Source organism: Delphinus delphis, chromosome 2 (genome assembly GCF_949987515.2).
Source record: "Delphinus delphis chromosome 2, mDelDel1.2, whole genome shotgun sequence".
NCBI classification, from domain to species: domain Eukaryota; kingdom Metazoa; phylum Chordata; class Mammalia; order Artiodactyla; family Delphinidae; genus Delphinus; species Delphinus delphis.
In genome coordinates this window covers 120,499,709-120,525,458 of record NC_082684.1, presented here as the reverse complement: position 1 = coordinate 120,525,458, position 25,750 = coordinate 120,499,709, and the positions used below count along the sequence as shown (strand labels likewise).

General features: G+C 42.7%; 1 protein-coding gene across 1 annotated transcript in view; it reads left to right on the top strand.

Moving 5' to 3' along the window:
• Positions 1–15,962, top strand: part of CHSY1 (chondroitin sulfate synthase 1) — a 74,868-nt gene extending 58,906 nt beyond the window's left edge. The window contains exon 3 of the mRNA XM_060005517.1: positions 12,954–15,962. Coding sequence (XP_059861500.1) covers positions 12,954–14,546 — 1,593 coding nt within the window. The 3' untranslated portion in view covers positions 14,547–15,962. The remainder of the gene's footprint in view (positions 1–12,953) is intronic.
• The last annotated feature ends 9,788 nt before the right edge of the window (positions 15,963–25,750 follow it).

Genomic DNA, 25,750 nt, shown 5'->3' with positions numbered 1-25,750 from the left:
ACCTTTCTAAGAATTTTTCCATTTCTTCCAGGTTGTCCATTTTATTGGCATAGAGTTGCCTGTAGTAGTCTCTTAGGATGCTTTGTATTTCTGTGGTGTCTGTTGTAACTTCTTTTTCATTTCTAATTTTATTGATTTGAGTCCTCTCCCTCTTTTTCTTTATGAGTCTGGCTAATGGTTTATCAATCTTGTTTATCTTCTCAAAGAACCAACTTTTAGTTTTATTGATCTTTGCTATTGTTTTCTTTGTTTCTATTTCATTTATTTCTCCTCTGATCTTTATGATTTCTTTCCTTATGCTAACTTTGGGTTTTGTTTGTTCTTCTTTCTCTAGTTACTTCAGGTGTAAGGTTAGATTATTTGAGATTTTTCTTGTTTCTTGAGGTAGGCTTGTATAGCTATAAACTTCGCTCTTAAAACTGCTTTTGCTGCATCCCATAGGTTTTGGATCGTCGTGTTTTCATTGTCATTTGTCTCTAGGTATGTTTTGATTTCCTCTTTGATTTCTTCAGTGATCTCTTGGTTATTTAGTGACGTATTGTTTAGCCTCCACGTGTTTGTGTTTTTTATGGCGTTTTCCCTGTCATTCATTTCTAATCTCATAGCGTTGTGGTCAGAAAAGATACTTGATATGATTTCAGTTTTCTTAAATTTACTGAGGTAATTTGTGACCCCAGATGTGATCTATCCTGGAGAATGTTCCTTGCGCACTTGAGAAAAAAGTGTAATCTGCTGTTTTTGGATGGAATGTCCTACAAATATCAATGAAATCTATCTGGTCTATTGTGTCATTTAAAGCTTCTGTTTCCTTATTTATTTTGATTTTGGATGATCTTTCCATTGGTGTAAGTGAGGTGTTAAAAGTCCCCCACTATTATTGTGTTACTGTCAGTTTCCTCTTTTATAGCTGTTAGCAGTTGCCTTATATATTGAGGTGCTCCTATGTTGGGTGCATAAATATTTACAATTGTTATATCTTCTTCTTGGATTGATCCCTTGATCATTATGTAGTGTCCTTCCTTGTCTCTTGTAACATTCTTCATTTTAAAGTCTATTTTATCTGATATGAGTATTGCTACTCCAGGTTTCTTTTGATTTGCATTTGCATGGAATATCTTTTTCCATCCCCTCACTTTCAGTCTGTATGTGTCCCCAGGTCTGGAGTGGGTCTCTTGTAGACAACATATATATGGGTCTTGTTTTTGTATCCATTCAGCAAGCCTGTGTCTATTGTTTGGAACATTTAATCCATTCGTGTTTAAGGTAATTATCAATATCTGTGTTCCTATTAACATTTTCTGAATTGTTTTGGGTTTGTTTTTGTAGGTCCTTTTTTGCTTCCCACTTAGATAAGTTCCTTTAGCATTTGTAGTAGAGCTGGTTTGGTGGTGCTGAATTTTCTTAGCTTTTGCTTGTCTGTAAAACTTTTGATTTCTCCATCAAATCTGAATGAGATCCTTGCCGGGTAGAGTAATCTTGGTTGTATGTTCTTCCCTTTCATCACTTTAAGTATATCGTGCCACTCCCTTCTGGCTTGTAGAGTTTCTGCTGAGAAATCAGCTGTTAACGTTATGTGAGTTTCCTTGTATGTTATTTGTCGTTTTTCCCTTGCTGCTTTCAATAATTTTTCTTTGTCTTTAATTTTTGCCAATTTGATTACCATGTGTCTTGGCGTGTTTCTCCTTGGGTTTATCCTGTATGGGACTCGCTGCACTTCCTGGACTTGGGTAGCTGTTTCCTTTGCCATGTTAGGGAAATTTTCAACTATAAACTCTTCAAGTATTTTCTCTGGTCCTTTCTCTCTTCTCCTTCTGGCACCCCTATAATGCGAATGTTGTTGCATTTAATGTTGTCCCAGAGGTCTCTTAGACTGTCTTCATTTCTTTTCATTCTTTTTTCTTTAGTCTGTTCTGCAGCACAGCAGTGAATTCCACCATTCTGTCTTCCAGGTCGCTTATCCGTTCTTCTGCCTCAGTTATTCTGCTATTGATTCCTTCTAGTGTAGTTTCATTTCATTTATTATATTGTTCATCTCTGTTTATTTGTTCTTTAATTCTTCTAGGTCTTTGTTAAACATTTCTTGCATCTTATGGATCTTTGCCTCCATTCTTTTTCCGAGGTCCTGGATCATCTTCACTATCATTATTCTGAATTCTTTTTCTGGAAGGTTGCCTATCTCCACTTCATTTAGTTGTTTTTCTGGGGTTTTATCTTGTTCCTTCATCTGGTACATAGTCCTCTGCCTTTTCATTTAATCTATCTGTGAATGTTGTTATCATTCCACAGGCTGCAGGATTGTAGTTCTTCTTGCTTCTGCTGTCTGCCCTCTGGTGGATTTGGCTATCTAAGAAGCTTGATGGGAAGGACTGGTGGTGTGTAGAGCTCTGGTTACTGACTTAAAAGTTAGGAGGCTCTACACAAAATAGCCAGATTTCTAGCTTCTCTCTAAAAATCGGACCTCACTGGGCTGTATTCTGTATGTCCTGCTCTCCTGACTCCCCAACCTGGTGCACTTCTCTCATGTTGCCCCTGTGTGTCTTTAGTTTTACTTTTGTTTTGGTTTGTTTTTTGGTGATCCCCTAGATCACAGCTTAGTTAACTCAGTTTATCATATAGACTTTTGGTCAAATGAGAGAGCTGGTGTGTCACATGTTGACTGGAGTTAGTGAACAGCCTTGTGAGTGATGTGTCAGCGGAGGCCAGTGGGGACTAGACCCAAGTGCCAGCTGTGAGTCGAGTTTTAGAGAGAGCCCTTCGTTTATGTCCCGTGTCAGTCTGCCCAGTGCCATGCTCTGTCTCGTATACGTGTGCGCGCACGTGTGTGTATGTGTACGCGCACATTTATCCTTTCTTTGTATGTGGCCTTGTGAAGTTTTCCTTGCCTGGTACAGTGCCTTTAATGTGAATGTTTAGTTAAGTTTTTGGTGCTGCATTTGCGTAAGAATTTGGTCATTTAAAGATAGTTCTGCATACATTCATTCTGCATAATCCTGCCAAGTTTGCTGCTTTATGGGAAAAAAAAGGTGATGCTTGAAAAGCTTTAAGTGACTCCCACTAGGTCAGACCTGAGTAAAGACCTGAGCTGGAAGTTTAGATACAGTGTTCTGACTGCAGATAAGGGCTCTCTCCCCTGTCCACTGTCCCTGCTGACTATTCAGACCATGGAATGTTCACTTGCAAACTCTATTGATTTCAGGTCTTGATCACTTATATTGTCTTATGTATCAGTAGAAGTCTTAAATTACTACCAACAGTTTTTGTTTACTTTGCCAAGGTTAATTCTCAACTATTTTGAAATGTGTCAGGCTTCTTTAAAAGGTATTTGGATTTCAGAATTTGACAGTAACCATTCAAGACACACCCACACACATACACACATAGTTCTCGTTTTTTACCATTAGAGACCCAGCCTAATTCCCATGAAAAACTTACTTTCTTGAATAGAGTCTTTAAAATACTAAGCACCTGGGCTTCCTTGGTGGCGCAGTGGTTGAGAGTCCGCCTGCCGATGCAGGGGACACGGGTTCATGCCCCGGTCTGGGAAGATCCCACATGCCGCGGAGCGGCTGGGCCCGTGAGCCATGGCCGCTGAGCCTGCGCGTCTGGAGCCTGTGCTCCACAACGGGAGAGGCTACAACAGTGAGAAGCCCGCGTACTGCAAAAAAAAAAAAAAAAAAAATACTAAGCACCTAATACTTGAACTTAATTGGTTGAAAATTGGCAAAGCCTACACAAAACTAATTAGAGGAGACCTAATAGGGACATGTAGGGTAACCATATGTCTTGAGAGCTGGGGACAGGCCCAGTTTATACCAGTGATCTTGGCCTAATTATTAACGGATTTCCTCTTTCATCTCAGAAGATCCTGCTTCAGACAATAAATTATCTGGAAACCCTACCTGCAGGTGTATGACATTGTTAATTTAAATATTTAAAACTTGTGAATATGGTTATTTTGAAACTACCACCAGTTATGGTCTCCTGACATTTAGACAACCCATATTTTCTTTGAATCAGTTCTCAGAACAAAAGGGTAAGAAAACAAATTCTCTGCAGTGAATTAAAACACTGTATAAATCAGAATTAGAAATAGCTGTCCATCTGGAGCAGTGATAGTCTGTTGATATGGCTGAAGTATGTACTTTATGATGACATTAATGTAAACAGTTAATGGGAAGAGCCTTAACTTAATGAGAATGTTGGCCTTCATTGCAGAGGAGAAGGACATTTGCTAATGAAGACCCTAGAGGTATTTGTTAACTGAAGATTAGGCATGGGTAGTTAATGGTTATTCCCAGCTGGCTAGAAGTTCCTGGGAATCGCGTGACCTTGATATTTATTAGCCCCTTTCAGATTTACTGTAGACTGACTCAGAGTCCTGAAACACCTCACAGTAAGGGAGATGGCTTTGCTGGAATCCAAGATTATGGGGGTACTTTTTTTTTTTTTTTTTGCGGTACGCGGGCCTCTCCCGTCACGGAGCACAGGCTCCGGACGCGCAGGCTCAGCAGCCATGGCTCACGGGCCCAGCCGCTCCGTGGCATGTGGGATCTTCCCGGACCAGGGCACGAACCCATATCCCCTGCATCGGCAGGCGGACTCTCAACCACTGCACCACCAGGGAAGCCCTATGAGGGTACTTTTTAGAACAAAGATTAAGGGCTGTTTTATGGACACTGGAAATTAACTTTAAACCATCAGTGGTATTCCATGCATCTTAAAAAGGCTTCTTTAGTGTGTTTTAAATAAGGTATTCCTTGTGATTATTAAATAACCTATGTGCATTGATTTGTCTTCTGCAGTACTTTTTAACTTTCCATTTTATAATATTCTTCCAAAGACTGTGCCAAGTAATAGATTATTGAAGTACTTTTTAATAACAAAGTCCTTGTTCTAAATTTGGTACTATTCAAAATACATGTTCTTTATTACCAAAAAATTACATATTTGTTACCCCTAGAGTTACTAAAATGAACTGTTATGAATCTCATATTCTTAACTATTTTCATTTGTAACAGAATTGGAGGTTTGTTTTTATGGGATGGAAACAGTTCATTGGGATGTGTTTTTAACCGTTTAATACAGTTTGATTCGGTGAACCTAGAATCCTGTAACATTCTGATGTTACACCTTCAACCATATCAGGATGGATGGGTTGAAGAACATCAGGACATGACTTTAGAATTATATGAGACGGGTTCTAAAATTAGCACATAAGATCTTAGAATTCTTCACCTTGAAGGAACCTCTATACCGTCATTTTATAAATGAGAAAACTTGAAACCCAACAAATTCAAATGACTTGTCCAAGTCTTACAACTTATTGGTAGTATAAAAGCAGTAAATGTCTCTATGTAGCCTTATTTCTTAACCTTTATTCTTTAAATTGTTATATTCTAAACTTTCTTCCAGATAAATAATAGTTTCATTTCTGTTACTAGAAAATTGCTAACCACTTCCCTTAGTCATATGATTATTCCTCTTAGAGACTGCTTAATGGGGAATATTGTAGTAAGCAGTGGAATTAGCTATAACATGAGGGAAAGAGGGACAATGGATAGAAGGTATAGATGTTCAGCTTAACGATCCAACTATTTCTCATTCAAGTGCCTAAGAACGAAGTGGTTCAATTTCATCCCACCCACAGCATGCCTTCTTAAATGCAACCAGGCACCTTCAAAGAAAAACAAAAGGTAGGAAAAACCCAAATAACAGCAGAGAAACTAGTCAAGGTGAAAACAAAGATAACTTGAGAACTTTGCCAGGGATTCCAAAATCAAATGCAAATGCCAGAAATACTACAAAGGCAAAAATGAGACCCGAGAGTACTAAGATGGCTTCATGTGAACTGTGGATAGTGTGACCTGGGATAAAAGTGCTAAGGGGGTAGATGACAGTAGGTGGGGCGCTGTGCACTCAGCCGGGGGCTGGCCCTGGAGGTCTGGTCAGGTGGGGTTGGGAGAGGGCAGAGTCTAAGCACTGGGTTGCTTCTCCAGTACTTCCCTCCAGCCTCCCGGCTCCTTTTCAGGATCACAGATGATTTCTGGATCGTTCTTCCTTAACTTAGCCTTAATATCTCATTGAAATTTTTACTTTGAATTATACTTTATATTCCTGTTCTTAATTTTGAAGTTGATTTCTGACATGTATTTCTCTTCTCCAAAGAAGTTTCCCTGAAATCTGAATTTTTCCTCTTCCTCGCCTGTTGCACCACATTGAGGGTGAAACGAAAATGGTTCCTTACCTCTACACCAAAGTCATTTGTAATAAGACTTTGTATAGAAGTTGAGGGAGATTGCTAAATGTGCTAAAGGACCAAAAGGTGCCACTGGAAGCCGATTTGGGCAGGGTCTGAGTATTACCATTAATATCCTTATGTGGAAGTGCATGTCCTCACCTGTTACATTCTATCTAATCATCTGTGAAGTACTTATACCCTTATTTGTCCTTTTAGAAAGGGAGCTATTTCACTGGCATTTATTTAGATTTTCTAAAGATCATTGCAGGTATGTACTCCATCTAGTCTGCCAAGTGAGTGGCTTCTTTGTCTAAAACATTTATTTTATAGCAATATTAGTAGACTAAATCTTTTGGGGTGACATGGGGGGGCACCAGCTAATATGGGCATAGAGTTGACCTTATTTTTAATAAAATAAGTGCTGCCTCCCCCAAACACACACACATGCTGCACACACACGCACACACACTTTTGTCTTGCAACAGATTTCTTCTTCATAAAAAGAGAAAAAGAATGTAACACAACATTCCTTTCAGCCAGACTTCAGCCAGAAGGTTCCTACAACAACTTTACTGTAGCTTAAAATTTTCAGTCTACAGTGGTTCCAGGGGATTTTAAGCCTTTCAGAAGCCTGCCAGTCAATATTTTTCTCTTCTCTGTATTTATGCCTTTAGCACACACACTCTGTATTTCAGATAAAGCTTACCTAGACTTCAGTCACTATGAAAGTAATGACCACAGACAGCTTCTAAAATGTTTTGAGAAATGTTTTCCTGAAAATGTTTGGGGACATGTTGTCCTATCGAGTCTGTAAGAAATAATCAGTCATGCACTGAAGACCTGCTTTCATAGAGGACTCCTGATGGACCTCGCTCCCCTTGTGCAGGGTTTTGATAGCTAAGAATAAAATGTACACTTATATACTGGTGTTCTGGGGAGTAAAAAACAAATGACAGCTATATCCTTTGGTGGAAGGGTGTGTATTCTTTTTCAAAATGTGCTGCTGATTTTTACATTTTAACATGTATCCTGGTCACAGGAATACAAGTATATTGTATTGTGTCTATCCACATCAGCTGTGTTCTTCTGCACTGAGATCTTCCAGTTTCTTGATACTTCGTCTGCATTAAGACTGCTGTTAATCATTAATTCATCAGCTCTCTGTTGAGTATCTTGCAGCATGTCAGGCACTGATCTGGATTCTGGAGATGCAAGCAGTGAACATCTGTGCCTTTTACCATGTGCACTGGTTCCCTGCTGCAAAGCTCTTTGTCGTAGTCTGTTCCAGCTGCTAGAACAAAAATACTGTAGACTGAGTGGCTTAAACACTCAGGAGGCTGGAAGTCCAAGATCAAAGTGTCAGCATGGTTGGGTTCGGGTAGGGCTCTGCCTGGTTTACAGATGGTTGCTTTCCTGCTGTGTCCTCATAGTGGGGAGACAGTGCTCTGGTGCTTCATCCCCTTATAAGGGCCCCGATCTCATCATGGGGGCCCCACACTCACGGCCTTATCTAAACTCAGTCACCTCCCAAAGGCCCCACCTCCTAATAGTGCCACATTGGGGATTAGAGTTTCAACACATGAATTTGGGGAGACACAAACATGCAGTCCATAGTACTGTTCTTGTAGGATTTCCTTGCACTGTCATTCTGGGTCTCTCTTTTCTTCCTTCTGTGTTGTACTCCTTGTTTCTGGGATCCTATGTCATCTTTCCAGATTTAACCCCTCATTCTAGATGGGCACATCCTCTAATAGCTTCCTGGGAAAGAATGAATGCAAGGTAGAATTTGAGTCCTTCAATATCTGAAGCTGTTTGTTCTCCCCTTTTACTTGATGGATAGTTTGGTTGGGAAGAGAATTCTATGTGGAGAATAATTTTCACTCCTCCCACTTTTGAAGGTATTGTTCTTTAGTTTTGTCTGTGTTTAGTGGCACTCCAGTTTCTGAATTATTTGTATATGGCCTTTTTTCTCCTCTATGCAAGTTTTTAATAGTTTTATCTGTAGTGTTCCCAATTTGTACTCTTTGTTCTGGGCACTTAGGGTTCAATCCAGGCACCTGAGTAATTTTGGACCCATGTTTTGTGTTTTCTTCCCCATGTGCTTTCTCTTTCTAGAGTGAATACTTTTCTCTCCTGTTTTTTTTTTGTTTTGTTTTTCTATTTTCTGGAATATTCTTCAACTTTATCTTCAATCTCTACTCTTTTTTGTTTTGCTATTTTATGTTTAATTTCAAGAGCTTTTTTGTTTTCTGATTATCTTTTTTATAGTATTCCATTTTTGTTGTGCAGATACAGTAGCTTCTCTTTGAATACCTTATAATTTTTGGTTTTTTTGTTGTTGAGTTTTTCTTCTAGTCACTGCATTGTTTCTATTTCCACCAAGCTTTTTGTTTCCTTGTTTTGTCTGCATCTTTCCCATTGGAACCCTCGTTCAACTGCCTGATGGTCCTTGGCTGTCAATTGTCATTTGAGGCTGAAGCATTGAAAAACTAACTAGAAGCTCTATAGGCAAGATTTTTTTAAACTAGTATCCTTGCTGTAGTGATCAACTTTTGGGTGATGTTTTTTGTTGGAGGACTGTAGATATCTATGGGGCTATTTAGTTGATACAGAAAAGATGCTTCCAGCCTCCTACTTGGAATGAGAAGTGGGGGACCAGTGTTCTGAGAGCCATTTGGGAGAAGAGGACTGGGGGGTCCTACTGTTTAGACTTTCATTTCCCCTCTACTGTCAGCCTTGAACGCATCCCTCTCTAGGTGTTCAGATTTCATTTGCGGACAGATTGAACTTCAGGCTTATGTGCTTATCAATGAAGTAAACCCAGAGGAGTAAGGGAAAATAACCTATAGACAGTGACATTCAGGAATAACTACTGTAAATGATGAATGTGTTAGGGCTTCCTTGGTGGCACAGTGGTTAAGAATCTGCCTGCCAATGCAGGGGACATGGGTTCTAGCCCTGGTCCGGGAAGATCCCACATGCTGCAGAGCAAGTGAGCCTGCATGCCACAACTACTGAGCCTGTGCTCTGGAGCCTGTGAGCCACAACTACTGAGCCTGCATGCTGCAACTGCTGAAGCCCATGCGCCTAGAGCCTGTGCTTTGCAACGGGAGAAGCCACCGCAATGGGAAGCCCGCGCACCGCAGCAAGGAGCGACCCCCGCTCGCCGCAGCTAGAGAGGCCCCACACGCAGCAGTGAAGACTCAACACAGCCCCAAATTAATTAATTATTTTTTTAAAAAGATGAATGTGTCAAGAAACCGCCAGTATTTACTACTCACCAGTCCTAGTTTAGTTGCAACAATTGATATGCAACCCTGCATGAATTCTGGCAACAGACCCATCATCTAAATGCCGGAATAACTGGGAACGTGTTTTTGAAGTTGCTGGGCATCTCCCACCACCCGCCATGGTGGTATGTGGGGAGGAACTGTGGGGCTCTCACTGCTCCATATATCCAGTTCCTCCAATCTCCCTGTGTTCAGCCCCAGCCTCCACCCACCTTGCAACACTGGTATCTTTCCGCAGGGTTCTCAGGATTAAATAAATTGGCTTACTCTTCAGAGCAGTCTGTTGGGTTTCATCTTCCTTCACTCTCCATTTTCTTAGAATTTTGGGACATCTCTTCTCTACTGTGTCTGTGTCTCCTACCCCATTCTCTTGGTCCTTATGGGTTTATTCCTTTTGCATTCTTTATTCTCTTTTAAGAGTATTTGGGAAGAGAGAATCATGTGGGTTCTACCACTCATATTCTTAAGAAGATTGGTTTTGCTACCATGCAGAATTGAGGAAGGAACAGTTCTGCAAGAAGACCCATTGGGAGACTGAGACATCACCCAGCAGGGCAGGAGCAGAGCAGGGTCTGAAATACCCGGGGAGATGAGATTGGCAGCACGGGGAGAGGAAGGAGCACCACCTGCTTCAGAGTATTCTTAGTTTTGGAAAGCAGCTTATAAGGCCAGACTGATGGCTCAGTGTGCCTGCATTCTTGGAAACATAAAGGGACCTTTCAATAAAAGACGTGGTTCTTCATGCTCATTGTTAAAAATTTTGAAATTATAAGCAGATAAAATGGAAGTAATATGTAATTATAACAAATATTTAAAATCTCTGCCAAAATTGTTAGGAAGCCTTCCACCATATAGCTTACGGTAGTGACTGTAGTAGTCCCCGACCATGGAGCATTGGGTTGTTGCTGAGTTTTTGCTGTGGTGGGCATGTTGCCAACCTTTGAGTGCCTCTCCTCACACAGTGGTGTCCTCAGGTGGAGTTATGGAGTCAGGTGGCTTGCCCAGCTATTTGATGCATGTTGTAAAGGCTAACTTTGTTAAAACTGGAAAAATGGCCTCAAGTTGTTGGGGCATACAGGGGTGAGGGTCAGAGGAAGGAAACGACAGCATTTGTTTTAGCACCTGCAAAGAATTTTCCTCAGTGTTTCTTCATGGTTTTGAATCCTCAGATGACACTCACTTGTCACCTTGCAGCCATGCAGTTTGTACCCAGGAATCAGCCCAGCTAGAAAATGAACAGTGAAAACACTTTCGACAGGATTTTCATTAAACCTCTTTTGTTGTGGCCCATCTGAGGAGTGAAATTAAAAGAAAGATAAATTCTTATGGTCCTTATGATTTGATTACCTTGTCATTTTTCTTGGTCATCATTCTGTGGCCTGTCTATCCAGGGTTGGAGGAGTTCGGACATCAGTTTCTTCAAGCCCTCTTTCAGCAAATCCCAAACTGCTTTATTTTGGTCCATGTATTAAGTCAAGAATTTGAGTAGCTAAGTGCTGCTTGTGCTGAGAGAAACAGTGAGTGGACACTTGCACGCTTGTGGGGGTGCCCGCTGCACACTTGAGAAAGGTGGTGCTCTCTCTCAGAGGTGAGAGACACTCTGCTTCCTTTCCTTTCCTTTTCTTTTTTTTCTTTCCTTTTTTTTTTTACTTGACTGTCTTATCTAAGTAATGTAACGTTTGGAAATCATTTCAGCGGGTAATTCCGTGTATGCACATACCTCGTTTGTTGATTGTAGATGATGTTGGAAAGCAAAGTCAGAAATGGTAAGGGCACTTGCGAGGAGGTGTTGCAGTTCCAGGCTAGTTGCTCCGCTGAGGACAAGACACAGGTGGTCAGCGTTCAGCAGACTCATGGCTCCAGGGAATTGAGTGAGTGAGTGGGTGCGTGTGCAGCCCCTGCTCAGCACCGGCAGCGTTACTTGTGTGCTCTTTTTTTTTCTTTTAAGCCATTCTTCAGAAGCCTTTCCCTTCTTTTTGCTCTTATTGGCTTCATTTATTGGTAGCTTGTAGTAATTGTATAGAAAAAGAAAATGGGGTGTAAAAATGCTAATCTGTATTTTTCTATTATTATAACTTTAGTGGCTCAAGGAAAAAAAATCAAAAATACGACTGTCCAAAGGCCTACTTGATCCAAATCCATGCACTCTTATCAAGAGTTAGTATTTAATAATATGATCAAGAAAAACAAAGTTGAGCCACAAATAAAATAGGACTAGTTTATCAGATACCGACCACAAATGTTTTTGTTTTTTGAGATTTTTTTTGACATGGACCATTTTTAAAGTCTTTATTGAATTTGTTACAATATTGCTTCTGTTTTATGTTTTGGGTTTTTGGCAGCTAGGCATGTGGGATCCCAGCTCCCCTACCAGGGATCGAACCTGCACCCCCTGCATTGGAAGGCAAAGTCCCAACCACTGGACTGCCAGGGAAGTCCCACAAGTGTTATTTTTACTAAAATTTTTTGGAAATTTTTGTTCTTTACTCTAGAAGGCTTTGTAGAGCTCACCATCCTGTTGCTTGAATGTACTGGAGAATTAAGTATATTCTCTATCTAGCTTGAGGGAACAGACCCAGTTTTGGCTGATGGATCTCAAACTTTTGTTTCTCCCAGTCAGTGTCCTAGAACAGAGGGAGAGTGGGGTGGGATAATGAGTCCCCTTGCCTTTCCTGTCCTTCAACTCCACACTCTGATCCCCCATGTGCTGGCTCTGCTGGTGCTCGAGACGTGGCGCTTAGCAAGCAGGCCCTTTCCTGCCTGCACAGCAACACAGAGATGTTTAAAGGATTCTCCAAGTGTGCTCCCAGTAACCTCGCAGACCCTTGGTTTTACCTACAGCATGCCCTTCCCAGTTGCAGGCCTCTTCCTGCATGTGGCTGGATGGCTTTCCTTCTGCTCAGCTCCCTGGAAGCAGCATTAATCCTGCGCTCGGGTCATCCTCCTGGAGTTCTCCTTTTCACTCCACCGATGCAGTTTATTCCTGTTCAGATGGCAGCTCCTTTTGGGTGCCAGTCTTCAGGGAGGGGACCTTGGCTCCTAGGTCCCCTTCACGGGCTTGGTGGGGACCAGCAGTGGCATTCTCTTCCAGGTATGTTGAGTTGGTGTGCTGTGAGCTCAGGATTACACTTTTACTTCATGGGAAAACCTTTTCATAATTCTGTTTGCCTACAGAATTGTATTGGCTAACTCTGGTTATTGATGAAGTCTTCTTTCTTTAAGTGGTTTATAATTCTTCTGCTCTCATTGGACTGCTGTAGATCGGGCTTTACCTGGGATCTTAGATATGCTCTGACTCATTTAGAAAGATTTCTAATATTTAGATTTTTTTTTTTTAGAGTATGCAGGTCTATAAGGAAATATAAGAATAGAGGGACACTCAGTCATGTAATACTAATAGCAATCTTTTTTTTGTTTCTTAACAGATGCAGCAGCTTTTTTATGAGAATTATGAACAGAACAAGAAGGGGTACATTAGAGATCTCCATAACAGTAAAATTCACCGAGCCATCACACTGCACCCTAACAAAAACCCACCCTACCAGTACAGGCTCCACAGCTACATGCTCAGCCGCAAGATTGCTGAGCTTCGACACCGCACCATCCAGCTGCACCGAGAGATTGTCCTGATGAGCAAATATAGCAACACCGAGATTCATAAAGAAGACCTCCAGCTGGGAATTCCTCCTTCCTTCATGAGGTTTCAGCCCCGCCAGCGAGAGGAGATTCTGGAGTGGGAGTTTCTGACTGGGAAATATTTGTATTCGGCTGCTGACAGCCAACCCCCTCGAAGAGGGATGGACTCCGCGCAGAGGGAGGCCTTGGATGACATTGTCATGCAGGTCATGGAGATGATCAATGCCAACGCCAAGACCAGAGGACGCGTTATTGATTTTAAGGAGATACAGTACGGCTATCGCCGAGTGAATCCCATGTACGGGGCCGAGTACATTCTGGACCTGCTGCTTCTGTACAAAAAACACAAAGGAAAGAAAATGACGGTGCCTGTGCGGAGGCATGCGTATTTACAGCAGACCTTCAGCAAGATCCAGTTTGTGGAACACGAGGAGCTGGATGCAAAGGAACTGGCCAACAAAATCAATCAAGAATCCGGATCCTTGTCCTTTCTCTCGAATTCCCTGAAGAAGCTTGTTCCCTTTCAGCTCCCTGGGTCCAAGGATGAGCACAAAGAACCCAAAGAGAAAAAGATCAATATATTGATTCCTTTGTCTGGACGTTTTGACATGTTTGTGAGATTCATGGGGAACTTTGAGAAGACATGTCTCATTCCGAATCAGAATGTCAGGCTCGTTGTTCTACTCTTTAATTCTGACTCCAACCCCGACAAGGCCAAGCAAGTTGAACTCATGAGAGATTACCGCATTAAGTACCCGAAAGCCGACATGCAGATTTTGCCTGTGTCTGGAGAATTTTCAAGAGCTCTGGCCCTAGAAGTGGGATCTTCCCAATTTAATAATGAATCTTTGCTCTTCTTCTGTGACGTTGACCTTGTATTTACTACAGAATTTCTTCAGCGATGTCGAGCAAATACAGTTCTGGGCCAACAAATATATTTTCCAATCATCTTTAGCCAGTACGATCCTAAGATTGTTTATAGTGGGAAGGTTCCCAGTGACAACCATTTTGCCTTTACTCAAAAAACTGGCTTCTGGAGAAACTATGGGTTTGGCATTACTTGTATTTATAAGGGAGATCTCGTCCAAGTAGGTGGCTTTGATGTTTCTATCCAAGGCTGGGGGCTCGAGGATGTCGACCTTTTCAACAAGGTTGTCCAGGCAGGTTTGAAGACATTTAGGAGCCAAGAAGTAGGAGTAGTCCACGTCCACCATCCTGTCTTTTGTGATCCCAACCTTGATCCCAAACAGTACAAAATGTGCTTGGGGTCCAAAGCATCAACATATGGGTCCACACAGCAGTTGGCTGAAATGTGGCTAGAAAAAAATGACCCAAATTACAGTAAAAGCAGCAATAATAATGGCTCAGTGAGGACAGCCTAATGTCCAGCTTTGCTGGAAAAGACATTTTTAATTACCTAATTTATTTTTCAAAATTTTTTTGTATGATCAGTTTTTGAAGTCCATACAAGGATATATTTTACACATGATTTTCTTACAGAGGACTCCTTGAAGATTGAGTTTTTTGAACAAAAATGTGATCATGTTTGCCTTTTGAACACATTTTCTTGCTGAACATTATGTAGCAGACCTGCTTAATTATGACTTGAAATGTACCTGATGAACAAAACTTTTTTTTTAATATTTCTTTTTCAGACCTCTTTGCTATAGTCCTATGGCAGAAAACATGAACGTTCCTGCAAAGTATTATTGTAACAAAACACTGTAACTCTGGTAAACGTTTTGTTGTAACTGTTAACTTTGCACAGATTCTACCTTTGGTCTTTTTTTACAGCAATTTTTTTAAGCCATTTTATGTTGCAGTTGTCAAATAAAGAAATGTGATAGTAGCTGTATCATCATCTTCAAGAAAGCTTTCCAAAGGTGATTGTTTCCCCCAATCTTGTCTCATTTTTGAAGGTTTTTCAAAGCAAAGGGAGAAGGGAAAGCACAGTAAAAGATAGATGGCTGTTCTTGTTGTAATTAGTGTGGCCTAATGGACCTGGCATTACATTTCAAGAAGAGTCTGGCATTTTCTCTTCTCCAGACCCTTCTTTTTAAAGGGTAAAATATTAATATTTAGAATGGCAAATAAGAATTATTGTCATAAATCTAATGTATGCAAGCTAAAACAAAGACAAAAAAAAAGACCCAACCCTAATGAAAGCATTGGGGGGAAATGTATCAGATTTTGATCACTTCATCCTGTCCGTGTTATGTTGATGGAGATGGGTGTCTCATTCTTTAATTACTGTTTTGTTTTATCCTTTATATCTGAAATACCTTTAATTTATTTAATATCCATCATTTAGAACTCTGCCATTTCCCAAGTACCTGTTAGTTATTAGTATTTATGTGTATTAGGAACGTTTAGTATATTTTATTTGCAGTAAACTGATCTCCAAAGATTTCCTTTTGAAAACTCTTCTCCCCCTCCTTAATTTTTACATTCCTTACTGTTTTACTAAATATTAAGTGTTCTTTGATAATCTTGGTGCTCACGTGTTTTGGGGACAAAAGTGAAATGAATCTGTCATTAAACCAGAAAGTTTGTTTTAAATTCACAGAACAAATGTGCCTTAAATTTTTTTTTCATTTAGATTTCAAACAGTAATAGATTTGCCATTTTAATATACATCATTGGAGATCTGCTTATTTGTAAATAGCCTATTGCTCATTTGGAAAAATAAACCAGTGGACAATATTTTTCTATTGTACTTTTCAGAACCATTTTGTCTCATTACTCTTGTTTTAGCTGAAGAATTGTATTACATTTGGAGAGTAAAAAACTTAAACACTGATTCATAAGGTTTTTCAAGTTATTTGAGGGGAATATTTGTATGCACTGCAGTTCAGGAATGAAATGAAACTTTCAAGTGCCTCTTCCTTTATTTTTTCCTTAGAATGTACTTGTCACCTTTTGTTTGTTCCTCTTAAAGAACTTGCTGAATCTTGTGTTTTATAGAACAAAGTTCTTCAAACCAGGTCCAAGCCCCATCTGGCTTCTTGGTACAAATGTACCTTCCAGGCCTCCTTAGTGCACCTGCCAGGACAGTTAAAATCTGCATTTTAACAAGTGCCCACGTGATCCTGTGTGCACGAATGTGCTCAGGGTTTTAGGATGGATCTAGCTACAGGATAAATTACCTGCAGTTGGCATATAATCCAAGAATCAAAAAAGTAAGATCTTTGATGCCAAGGTAGCAAGCTTTGTGGATGCAAATTACACTCCCAGGACAGGTATTTACCATGTAATGACAGTGAAGATCCAGTATAATGACACTGTGCTCACAGTACGAATTGCTGTCATTCATCCTAATTGCCATTTGCTTTGTGGGAGTGTTTAGTTTTTCCTTGGAAAAAAGCAAAGACATATTTATTCCTCAGTAAGGAAGAACATAATATACATCTTGATGACAAAGTCACTTAAATTGTCTCTCTTTACCATAATAAGGAACTGTAGGACAGGGTGTGAGCAATTACTTTATTGAGCTTCAATGTCCATCAGATGTCCTGGTGACACTTTGTTAACACTGGCTGTTTCCTTCCCTAATCCCACTCTTGCCCACATCTGTTCCTTTTCCCTGACATCACCGTTAATGTCGATGGAGGTGCTGACCTCCCTTCATCAAGACTCCATCTCCAGAAATGCCGTTGGACCCCTTCACTCTGGTCCTCTTCCCTCGTAGTGCTGTGCCTGGATTCTGTGCCCACTGGCCTGTGGGCTCATTCTCCACCTGGCCACTCCCTCTTCCTAAAGCACCCCTCCAAATCAGCAGCTCTGGTGCCCTCCTCCACTGCCCAGAGAGTGGATTCTGTAGGACACCCTTCAGGGTACTGCTACCAGCCGAACTGGGCTCTTCGTTTGTGAGGACATCAGTCTCTCTCCTGCCTGTGCTTTCCCTCTGTCTGGAGCTCTCTCACCACCTTACTCCACTGGCCACCTGGACTCATCTTCCAGGAGCCCGTTGAAACTCCCCCATGGTCCACTCTGGTGTCATTTCAGACCCTTCCAGTGTGGATGTGACACAAGTGGACAGTCTCATTGGACTGCAGGCCTGAGTCTCTTTTCTAGGTGGTGATCCAGCATGCTGGGCCCTCGTGTCTGGAACGGCCAGCAGTGCCCCACGCTACCCCAGCCCCTCCATCAGTGCTCCATTCCCCGCCGTGCACTCCTCCCAGCAGAATGCCCTCCGTCCTGCCTGCCCACTGCTCCCACCTGGAACTGCATGGCCTGTGACCCTGTGGGCCCCACGCTCCTGACCTAAGATGATTCCTTCTTCCCTTAAACTTGGAACACTTTCTAGTTAGACCTCTTTGCTTCGTTTGTTACTTTAGACTTTCTCTTAGCTTTCATTACTTTACAGAAAAGTATTAAGAAAATGAAATGGCCCATAACCCCCAAGCCAGATAACTCCTGTTAATAATTAAAAATTACGGATAATATGTGAAGGTGGTGAAGGGGGGTGGGAATCACAATGCACAAAGGTGTGAATGGCCTCTCCCTCCTCCAACCATCCAGCCCTCAGGCCCTTCCCGCAAAGAACCACCAGGTTTGTGGGGTTCTGGTGTGGAGGGTGGGATGAATTGTATATAGGCTAGCATCAGTAGCATTTTAAAAATTCATTTACACAGATGAGGGGGTACATGCTTGCTTGGGCACATGGATCTGTGCCAGCCTTTGTTGCCACAGGACGGACTTACGGACTTGGGTTCTGAGAGCAGGCTGGGTGGGCTTCCTAGGCATTGTGGTTGCATGTGTGGGAGCCCTGCCCAAGTGGAGGCTGGAGAGCCTTGTATCGCAGGGCAGACAGCGCAGGCACCTCACTTCTGGAAGGTGGCATCGCTTTCCCAACACTTACTCTGGGCCAGCATGAGAACACACACACAGACCCGAGCATGTGGGACTTTGATGGTTGGAGACAGGCCACGTGTCACACAATGTAGGTCATGTGATGGTCCTCTTGGTGTGAGGGTGGTGCCATCCGTTTCAGAGTCTTGAGAGCAGAAGGGCTGGGTGGTGCTGGTGAACTCTCGGCGGGGCCCTTCCTGAGCCCAGACACAGAAGAAGCTCTGACCCTCCCAGCTGGTCTTTGTCCCACTGCCCCAAACACCATCAGTTCAGACAGTCAAATTCTTGATCTCCACAGGTGAGTCTGTCCTCGCCTCCTTGCTGCCCAGCTCTCTGACCACACCTATTTCACAAAGCCCAGCCTCAGCCTGATACAGCTGGAGCAAAGAGGAACTTGCTGTGCAGACAGCAGACTCAGGGGCATGGCTAACACACACCTTCACCCCCTAATGCTCACACCATTTATCATGATGTGTGACCAGGCTAAGTGACAGTCACGTTTTGCCTCAATTCTTGGGCTTTGAAGGGTCACCTGGAGGTTCAGGTGTTATCTGCAGTCATCTCCGTTCACTACTCCGTGTGTCCATGGGGTAGGATATGTGCCGTGGGGTGCCAGTTGAGCCACAGTCTCCACACTACCTCCCAAGGATAGTGGTCAGGTTAAGAGAACAGTGGATTTACAGAAGCTTTTCTTGCCTTATAGAAACTTCCTCTTCTTCAGGAAGATGACACACCTTCGGGGCTGCCTACCCACTGGACGGCTTGCCGGTGGCTGAGGGGCTACGCCCTGGCTCCAGACCTCCAAGGTCTCCCCTGGTGCTTCCTTGTCATGGAAGGAAGCAGGTGCCGGCCCTCCCTGAGGGGGTTAGGCTACATTACTGCATGTAATCTCAGCTGCAAAGGAGCTTCTTGCCACAGTGACTGGGGGCCAGCGAGGGATCTGTCTGTTGAAGTGGCTGTACGTGGCTGTACATGCCTCGATGGGTCCCACTGTGCTTTCCCAGCCCTCGAAGGATGTCCCTGTTCTGCTTGAAGGAAAAGGCAACTCACACCAAATCTGCTTAGTCTTGTTATAAATACAATGAAGATGTAAATGTTACAACGCAATGGATCAAATAATAGCAACTCATTTTGTGTGACTTTCAGTAGGAAAAAAACAAAAACTTATGTTAGTGTTGCTATGCTTCAGGGTTTTGTTTGTTTTTTCTACAGGGATGTATGTGTGGAAGAGGGGATGGGTGTAAGATGTTCACAGGAAACCACAGGACCAACCAGATTTGGGGCTGGCTTGTCATCAGTGCAGTTAAACCACTTAAGGCCCTGTTGTCAGATATTTTTTTAATGCATTCCATTTACTATTCATTATATTCCAGTTATGAGGGTCTTCTTTTTTTATTATTGTAGACAAAAACAAATTTTTTTCTTTATGAATATTCTAACTACATTTCCTTTAAAATGGTAAGAGTTATCCATTATACGTGCCTGATTTCTAATGAGAAAATATAATAAATTGATTAAATCTTTTAATAGTGCAAATTAGGCCATATCTGGAATCTGCCTAAAGCTGATGCATCTGTATTGAATTTCTCTCCATTAAGCAGTCTACCACAGTTAATTAAGTCAGTGATGCCTCTGGGCTGCCACCTCCTCTTTCCTTTTACTCATTTGCCTCAACCCATTACCCCATGTCAGGCCCCAGCCCCCCGCATGCCTAGCTCAGTACACATTCCCACTGCAGAAAAGAAAACACTTCTAGTCAAACTCAGAATGACCTTCAAATTGATTAATTCTGAATTAAGTTTAGGTCTTTCTTTGGGCAAACACTTCTGTTACATAACTAAAGGAGAGATCTCATTCATGTGCTCAAAATGCCCTCTGCAAACTAGAAATGTACTGTTTCTAAAACTGCACATTCAAGTGATCACATTCGTGTTGTGAAGGAAACACTTCGGATTTTTAGATGAAGCCTGTCTCTTCCATTGTAAATAACATTGTCATCACAATGCAAACATAGATTTATTGGGAAGTAGAGAACGAAAAGGAATGACCTACAATACCTTCCTCTTGCACCACCCTGTTCCCACTTTGGTAACTTCCTCTGGGGTTTTTGTAACGTCTTTATAGTTTGATGTACGCGTACATACAATTTGGCATCTTGCTCCCCCTCCCCCACTTAAAATACATTAATTCTCTAAACTTATCTTTAAAGGCCCCCGTCTCTCTTAGAATTGAGAATTTCCCTGCTCTTGGTTGGCCACCTTGAGTGTCCTGTTCCATCTTGGATAACAGCACAGATGAAGTCTTTTGTACAAAGCCCTCTTCATACTTTGGATCATTGGATAGATTTCCAGAAGTAGGTCATTCACTTCTAGGGACCTTAGTGTTTGGCCGTTTCTGACCTAACGTTAAGTCATTTGGTATTTTACTCGGTCAACGCTGGCATTTTGTACCTACTAGCCACTCTAATAAAACCTTTTAAAAATAAACCTGAACAACTAAATGACCTTCAAGAAATACTATGGGAATATTGCACCCAGTGTCTTGGTTACATCATCCTGTGGAAACGGAAACCACAAAGCCAACTCTGTTGCTGCAAAACTTGAGTCACTGCAAAGTGAGAAAAAAGGCAGAAAGATTTACTGATGACTCGAGGGTTGAGGAGAGGCAAGTTGCAGACAGATGGCCTGTTTGGGAACGAGGTACATTTCTCCACTCCCAGGTCACAGATATTTGTCCCAGGAGATCAAAGCACAGGGCGACGTACGGAAGTGGCAGCTCAAGATAAGAGGGGCGTTTCCAGACTTTGAGAGGCGGTGGATGTCTGGGAGGGTGTGGACATGCCCAGAGACACCAGGCTCCATGCAACCAGAAGCGAGTGCATTTTCAGAGAGAAAAGTGTACATTTGAACACAAATGAGAATTAGTTTCAGTCTTCAAAGATGAAACCACTGACCCCTTACCTATATTGTAGGCAGGTTTTGAGGTTTCATTCTATATCTTAGATAACATCATATAAAATATATATTAATAAACAATTTACTGTTACTTGGCTTCTGCGCTACCTGGGAGCTAAAGCCCATGACTAGATTTCAAGGCAGTATTTGGAGCCTGGGGCTTTGGGGCCTCTGGGAATGATCCTTTTTCAATAGGAGCAGCTGTGACAGGAAGATACAGGGCGTCTTGTGCTAGAAAAGGGCGTCTAGAGACCCTTTTTGGGCCTTGATGAGCTGGAGGTCTCTGAGAGAGTCTTGGGATCAGGAGAACCATGGTTAACGTGTGCCTTCCCAACTTCTGTGCTGGAGCTGAAGGTCCAAGTCAGTCACCATGCAGTCCCTGGGTAATGAGCAGTTTGGGTTATGATTCACAGACCTTTAAAATTAGATTTGGGCAAGGGCCTTTCCTTCTTCTGAAAGGACGTGTCTTCCAGCAAAAGCTCACCAGGCCCAGTCTCTCTGAGGCGGATTGTCAGTGCAGTCCCCCATGAGCCGTGTACCCGGGAGGATGTGATGCTTGAGCTGGCCAGCTCAGAGGGATAGGAAGCCCTGTCCAGCCCCAGCCAGGGGCCCGCGGCTCTGCAGGGAGTCAGGGGGCAGCCTGGCCACTGTGCCTACCCAGGGCCTGGGGCTTGGCTGCCAGGTGTCCCCCAAGCTGGGAGGACACGTGACTCCACTTCGTCCCCTGGGGACCTCCAGTTAGCTCAGGCCTTGCAGTGTCATTACCTTCGCCTCCCGGCTGAGGGCTTAACACTGCCCTTTCTCTCAGAGTGGCTACTCCAACAGCCTGCTGCCCCCAAGTTGCTTTGGGAGATGAGTCCGTCACAGAATCACGTTGTTTCACCTAAATCCCCATGCCTTCTTCACCCACAGAGGTGCACAGTCAGTGGGGTTCCACTTGCCCTAATTCCTTGCTTGGCGTGTTTTCCTTTCTTCGGCCTGCATAGCAGTCAGTCCCAAGTTAGAAGGAAAATATCCACAAACCACAAGATTGGAGAGAAAATGTGACACAAGAGGATCTTCATAGGTTTGGTACTAAAATGCTGCAGATTCTTTTAAAGTGAATTGTCCATGAGGATGTAGCATTGTCAACTCTGAAGACAGTTGCTGTGCACATTGTATCCACTTTCAGATTGTGACACCAGAAACACCATTCCTACTTGGGACAGGAAACCGCTCTGTTGAGTTCTGAATGGTGATCAGATATCTGATCCTGCTGGTCCAGGAGTGCTGCCTGGTTCCTCCATGTCTTCCAGATACAAGCCGTGTGCCAGCTGGAATGCTTCCTGTGCTCACTCAGCAGAAAGGCCCTGCGTGAGATTTGCCGCTGGAATACAACTCCAGGAGAATTCACTACACTGGACATTCTGAAACTGCAGGGCCAAGGGGCTGGGCACAGAATGGGGGAGAGTGACCTACCTCAGTGATAGGTATTTCCCTATAACCCATTCGCTACACCAAGCTGTGGGGAGATAAACCCAGGAGAGTTCAGGGTGAAGGACAGTGACTGAAAATACAAAGATCTGAGTTAGCTGTGAGGTGTTTGGTTTGTCACTGTGGAGGGAGAAGGGGCCTCAAGTACCAGGCAGACCTGGGTTGTGTCAGTGGTGAGCTGGCTAGTACCAGTTAGTACTGGCTAGTACCCACTCATGATGGCTTGTGCACAGCCCTTCCAAACTCCATGTTCAGTGACATCATGCTGGTGGCCTGAAATTGGCCGAGGTGGGAGGAATATTTACACCACAGGAAATGGCAAATGCTTCAAATCAGGCTTTTTTTGGGGGAGAGGGGATTGGATTTACCAGCACAGCACTGGTTTGCACTGGTTTGGATCAACTCCACAGACGATGGGACAGGCCCTGTGCCAGTCCAGGTGTGTGACCTCGGATGAGTTACCTGCAGCAGAGCTCGACTTCCTCCACTGAAGTGGGCACAGTTATGATTACCTCCCAAGACTGATGAGAGAATTCATAGGACCTGGTGTGCCTCCTGTCACTGTTTCAGTTAATGTGTCACCCCCACACCACCTCCCCACCTAGACATCTCAGTTGCTCAAGACTCCTTCCAGACTCATATCCATTGAGTCATCAAATCTCTCAAACCCCTCCTGGATACAGTCACCAGGATGGCCCCTCCTCTCACCCCAGCGTCTCCCCACAAAGCTGATGTACAGGACATATCCTGCCCATTTCCTGCTCCTCCAGGTCAGCCTCTTCTGGGTCTTCACACTCTTCTTCCTAAAGAAGCAAACATTATCTGGACTCTTCTGCTTGGACAGGACACCGTTCAAGCCCAGAAATCATGGCCTGGCTGCCCTAAGGCTCTGCTTGGTCCCACCTCCACCTGCCTTTTCCAGACTCTGAGCTCTAACCCCTGCCCCCATCACCACACCTCCCCACTAAGAGACAGGAAATCTCTCTTAAAACTCCAAGCTTTGGTCCACATAGCATCCTGGCCCTGGAATGCCCACCTCCTCTCTCCCTGAGCAAACATGCAGATTCTATGGCATATTACCCCTTCGCTCTGGCCTTCCTGGGCACTTAGATGGAGTTTTGTCAAGCCTTCTCACCCCAACCAGGCCCCTTTCCACTCGCCCTTGTAAGTTTCAGCTCCTCACTGGGGGTTTCTTGCCTTCATTTGCTGGGTCCCTGGCCACTACACCAGACTGGCCCTGACTAAGGCTCACTCACCTTTGTCAGCCACTAGAGACCTGGCAGGTCATGGTGTGCAGCCAATGTTAGTTTCTCTTTACTTCTATTCTAGGGTCTTGGTGGGTTATTTGCCAAGGGAAAATAACAACTAAGATAAAATATTTCTATACACACAGCCTGGGACATCCAGTTTTTAGTTGAAAACAATCAAATAGTTTTCTGTGTAAGAACAAGAATCTTACTTCAGAGATATGAAATGCTTTCTCTCTAGAAACATGAAACTAACATTTATGGAACAGTTATTAAGTGCCAGACACTTTATATAAGTTACTTCATTTACTTAATCCCTGTGGGATCAGTATGCTTGACCTCAGTTTGCAGGGGAGGAATGGAAACTCAGAGAGCTTAGGTGACATGGCTAAGGTCACAGAGCTAATAAATGGCAAATCCAAAATTCACACCAGATCAGCCTTTTTCCAAAACTCATGTTGGGGCAGGGTGGTGGGGGGAAACGGTACATCTACTTGTCAGGGAGATTTAGGTGCTCAATTTTAAAGCGCTCACAGATTACCAGGAAATGGGAGCCCACTGAACGGGATGTTTTCATAACCATAGGAGAATGGCAGAACACATAAATACTTTATCATTAAAATTTTTTCTGCCTTTTTAAAGGCGGAATTTTTTTTAAGATTCCAAAGCATGCAATTCAATGTAGATGTAGTAAAACATACAGTATTGAGCAGAGTTTTAGTTCCTGTAACAGTGGAGTATCTTGTATCAGACTAACCCTCCCACAAATAGCGACAATAAACTTTAATGGACAAAGTAGCCAAAAAAAAACACCAAAAGAAAAAAATTATTTGAAACACTGGAGAGTGACCAAAATCAGGCAGATGCTGGGGGAGATTTGACCCTTGAAAAAGAGAACTGCATATTATTATAATCATGCATATTAGTTACCTAGCTCTTTCCTGGAGGCCACTCTCCAGGCCACAGAGCACTGGGGGATTAGGACTAAGAAAGTCCCATTATTATTGGCTTGAGGCATCTGAGGATGGAGTTTAGAGCTGAGCTGGAAATGAAAAAGGGAAATCCTAGGAAGCAGGGAGACATGGAGGGGGGAACTTCAAAATCTGCATATCAACTCCCTTCCTACTTCAGTTACTCCTGAACTGTGGTTGCATGGGGGAGACTCAAAGCAACATAGTGGAAAGAAATAACTGAAAAAGCTAGTCCAAAATTTCAGCTGCTTCCCATTGCAGGGAAGCCAGAGTTTGGAGTTTAGAATACTACTAGGTTAGAGGAGCTTCCCAAACACCTTGGGATGTCCACTGAAACTCCAAATGGGCTACATATTAGGAGAAAAGACTATGTCTCAAATTTATCCTAAAACCAATGGCAAAATCCAAACAGACTTCCCCTAATAAGTGTGAAAAATAAGTCTTCACAAAATTGAGATGTTCAGCCAGGAATTTAAGTCAGGAATTTCACAAAAATCAACACCTTTCAGAGGAATATGATAGAATCCAGAGTTTGTAAAACAGATATCCAGCATTTGCTCCTCAGCCAAGCCTTTCTTAGTGCTTTGAGCAGTTTTACTCCTGACTCCCCATTCTGATCCTGGACCCTCTTTGCACTATGCCCTGTTAAATTCTAGTGCTTAGATGGGGGCTTCTTGTCAAGAACTGTGATTGGCTGCCACACCAGACTAGTAATTTTTGATTAGTAGACATGTGAAGATACAGGGAAATTGACCTATAGTCAAGAGAAAATTCAGGCAATAGAAACAGATCTTTAGATGAGTCAGGAGTTCAAATTTTCAGGCAAGGTATTTGAAATAGCTATTATAAAATAGCCAAGAAGTGACTATATGGGGAATCTTTAGGAGAAATTGAAAATAATAAAAAGGACTTCATTTGTATTCTGAAAAATACAATATCTGAAATGAAGAATTCACTAGATGGACTTAATGGCATATTGAAAAGTTCAAAAAGTCTTTTTTTTTTCCTTAAAGATGAAAGAAATTAGCAAAACCCTGCAAAGATTGATCAAGGGGAATAAAAGACAAAACACAAATTATGAATATCAGAA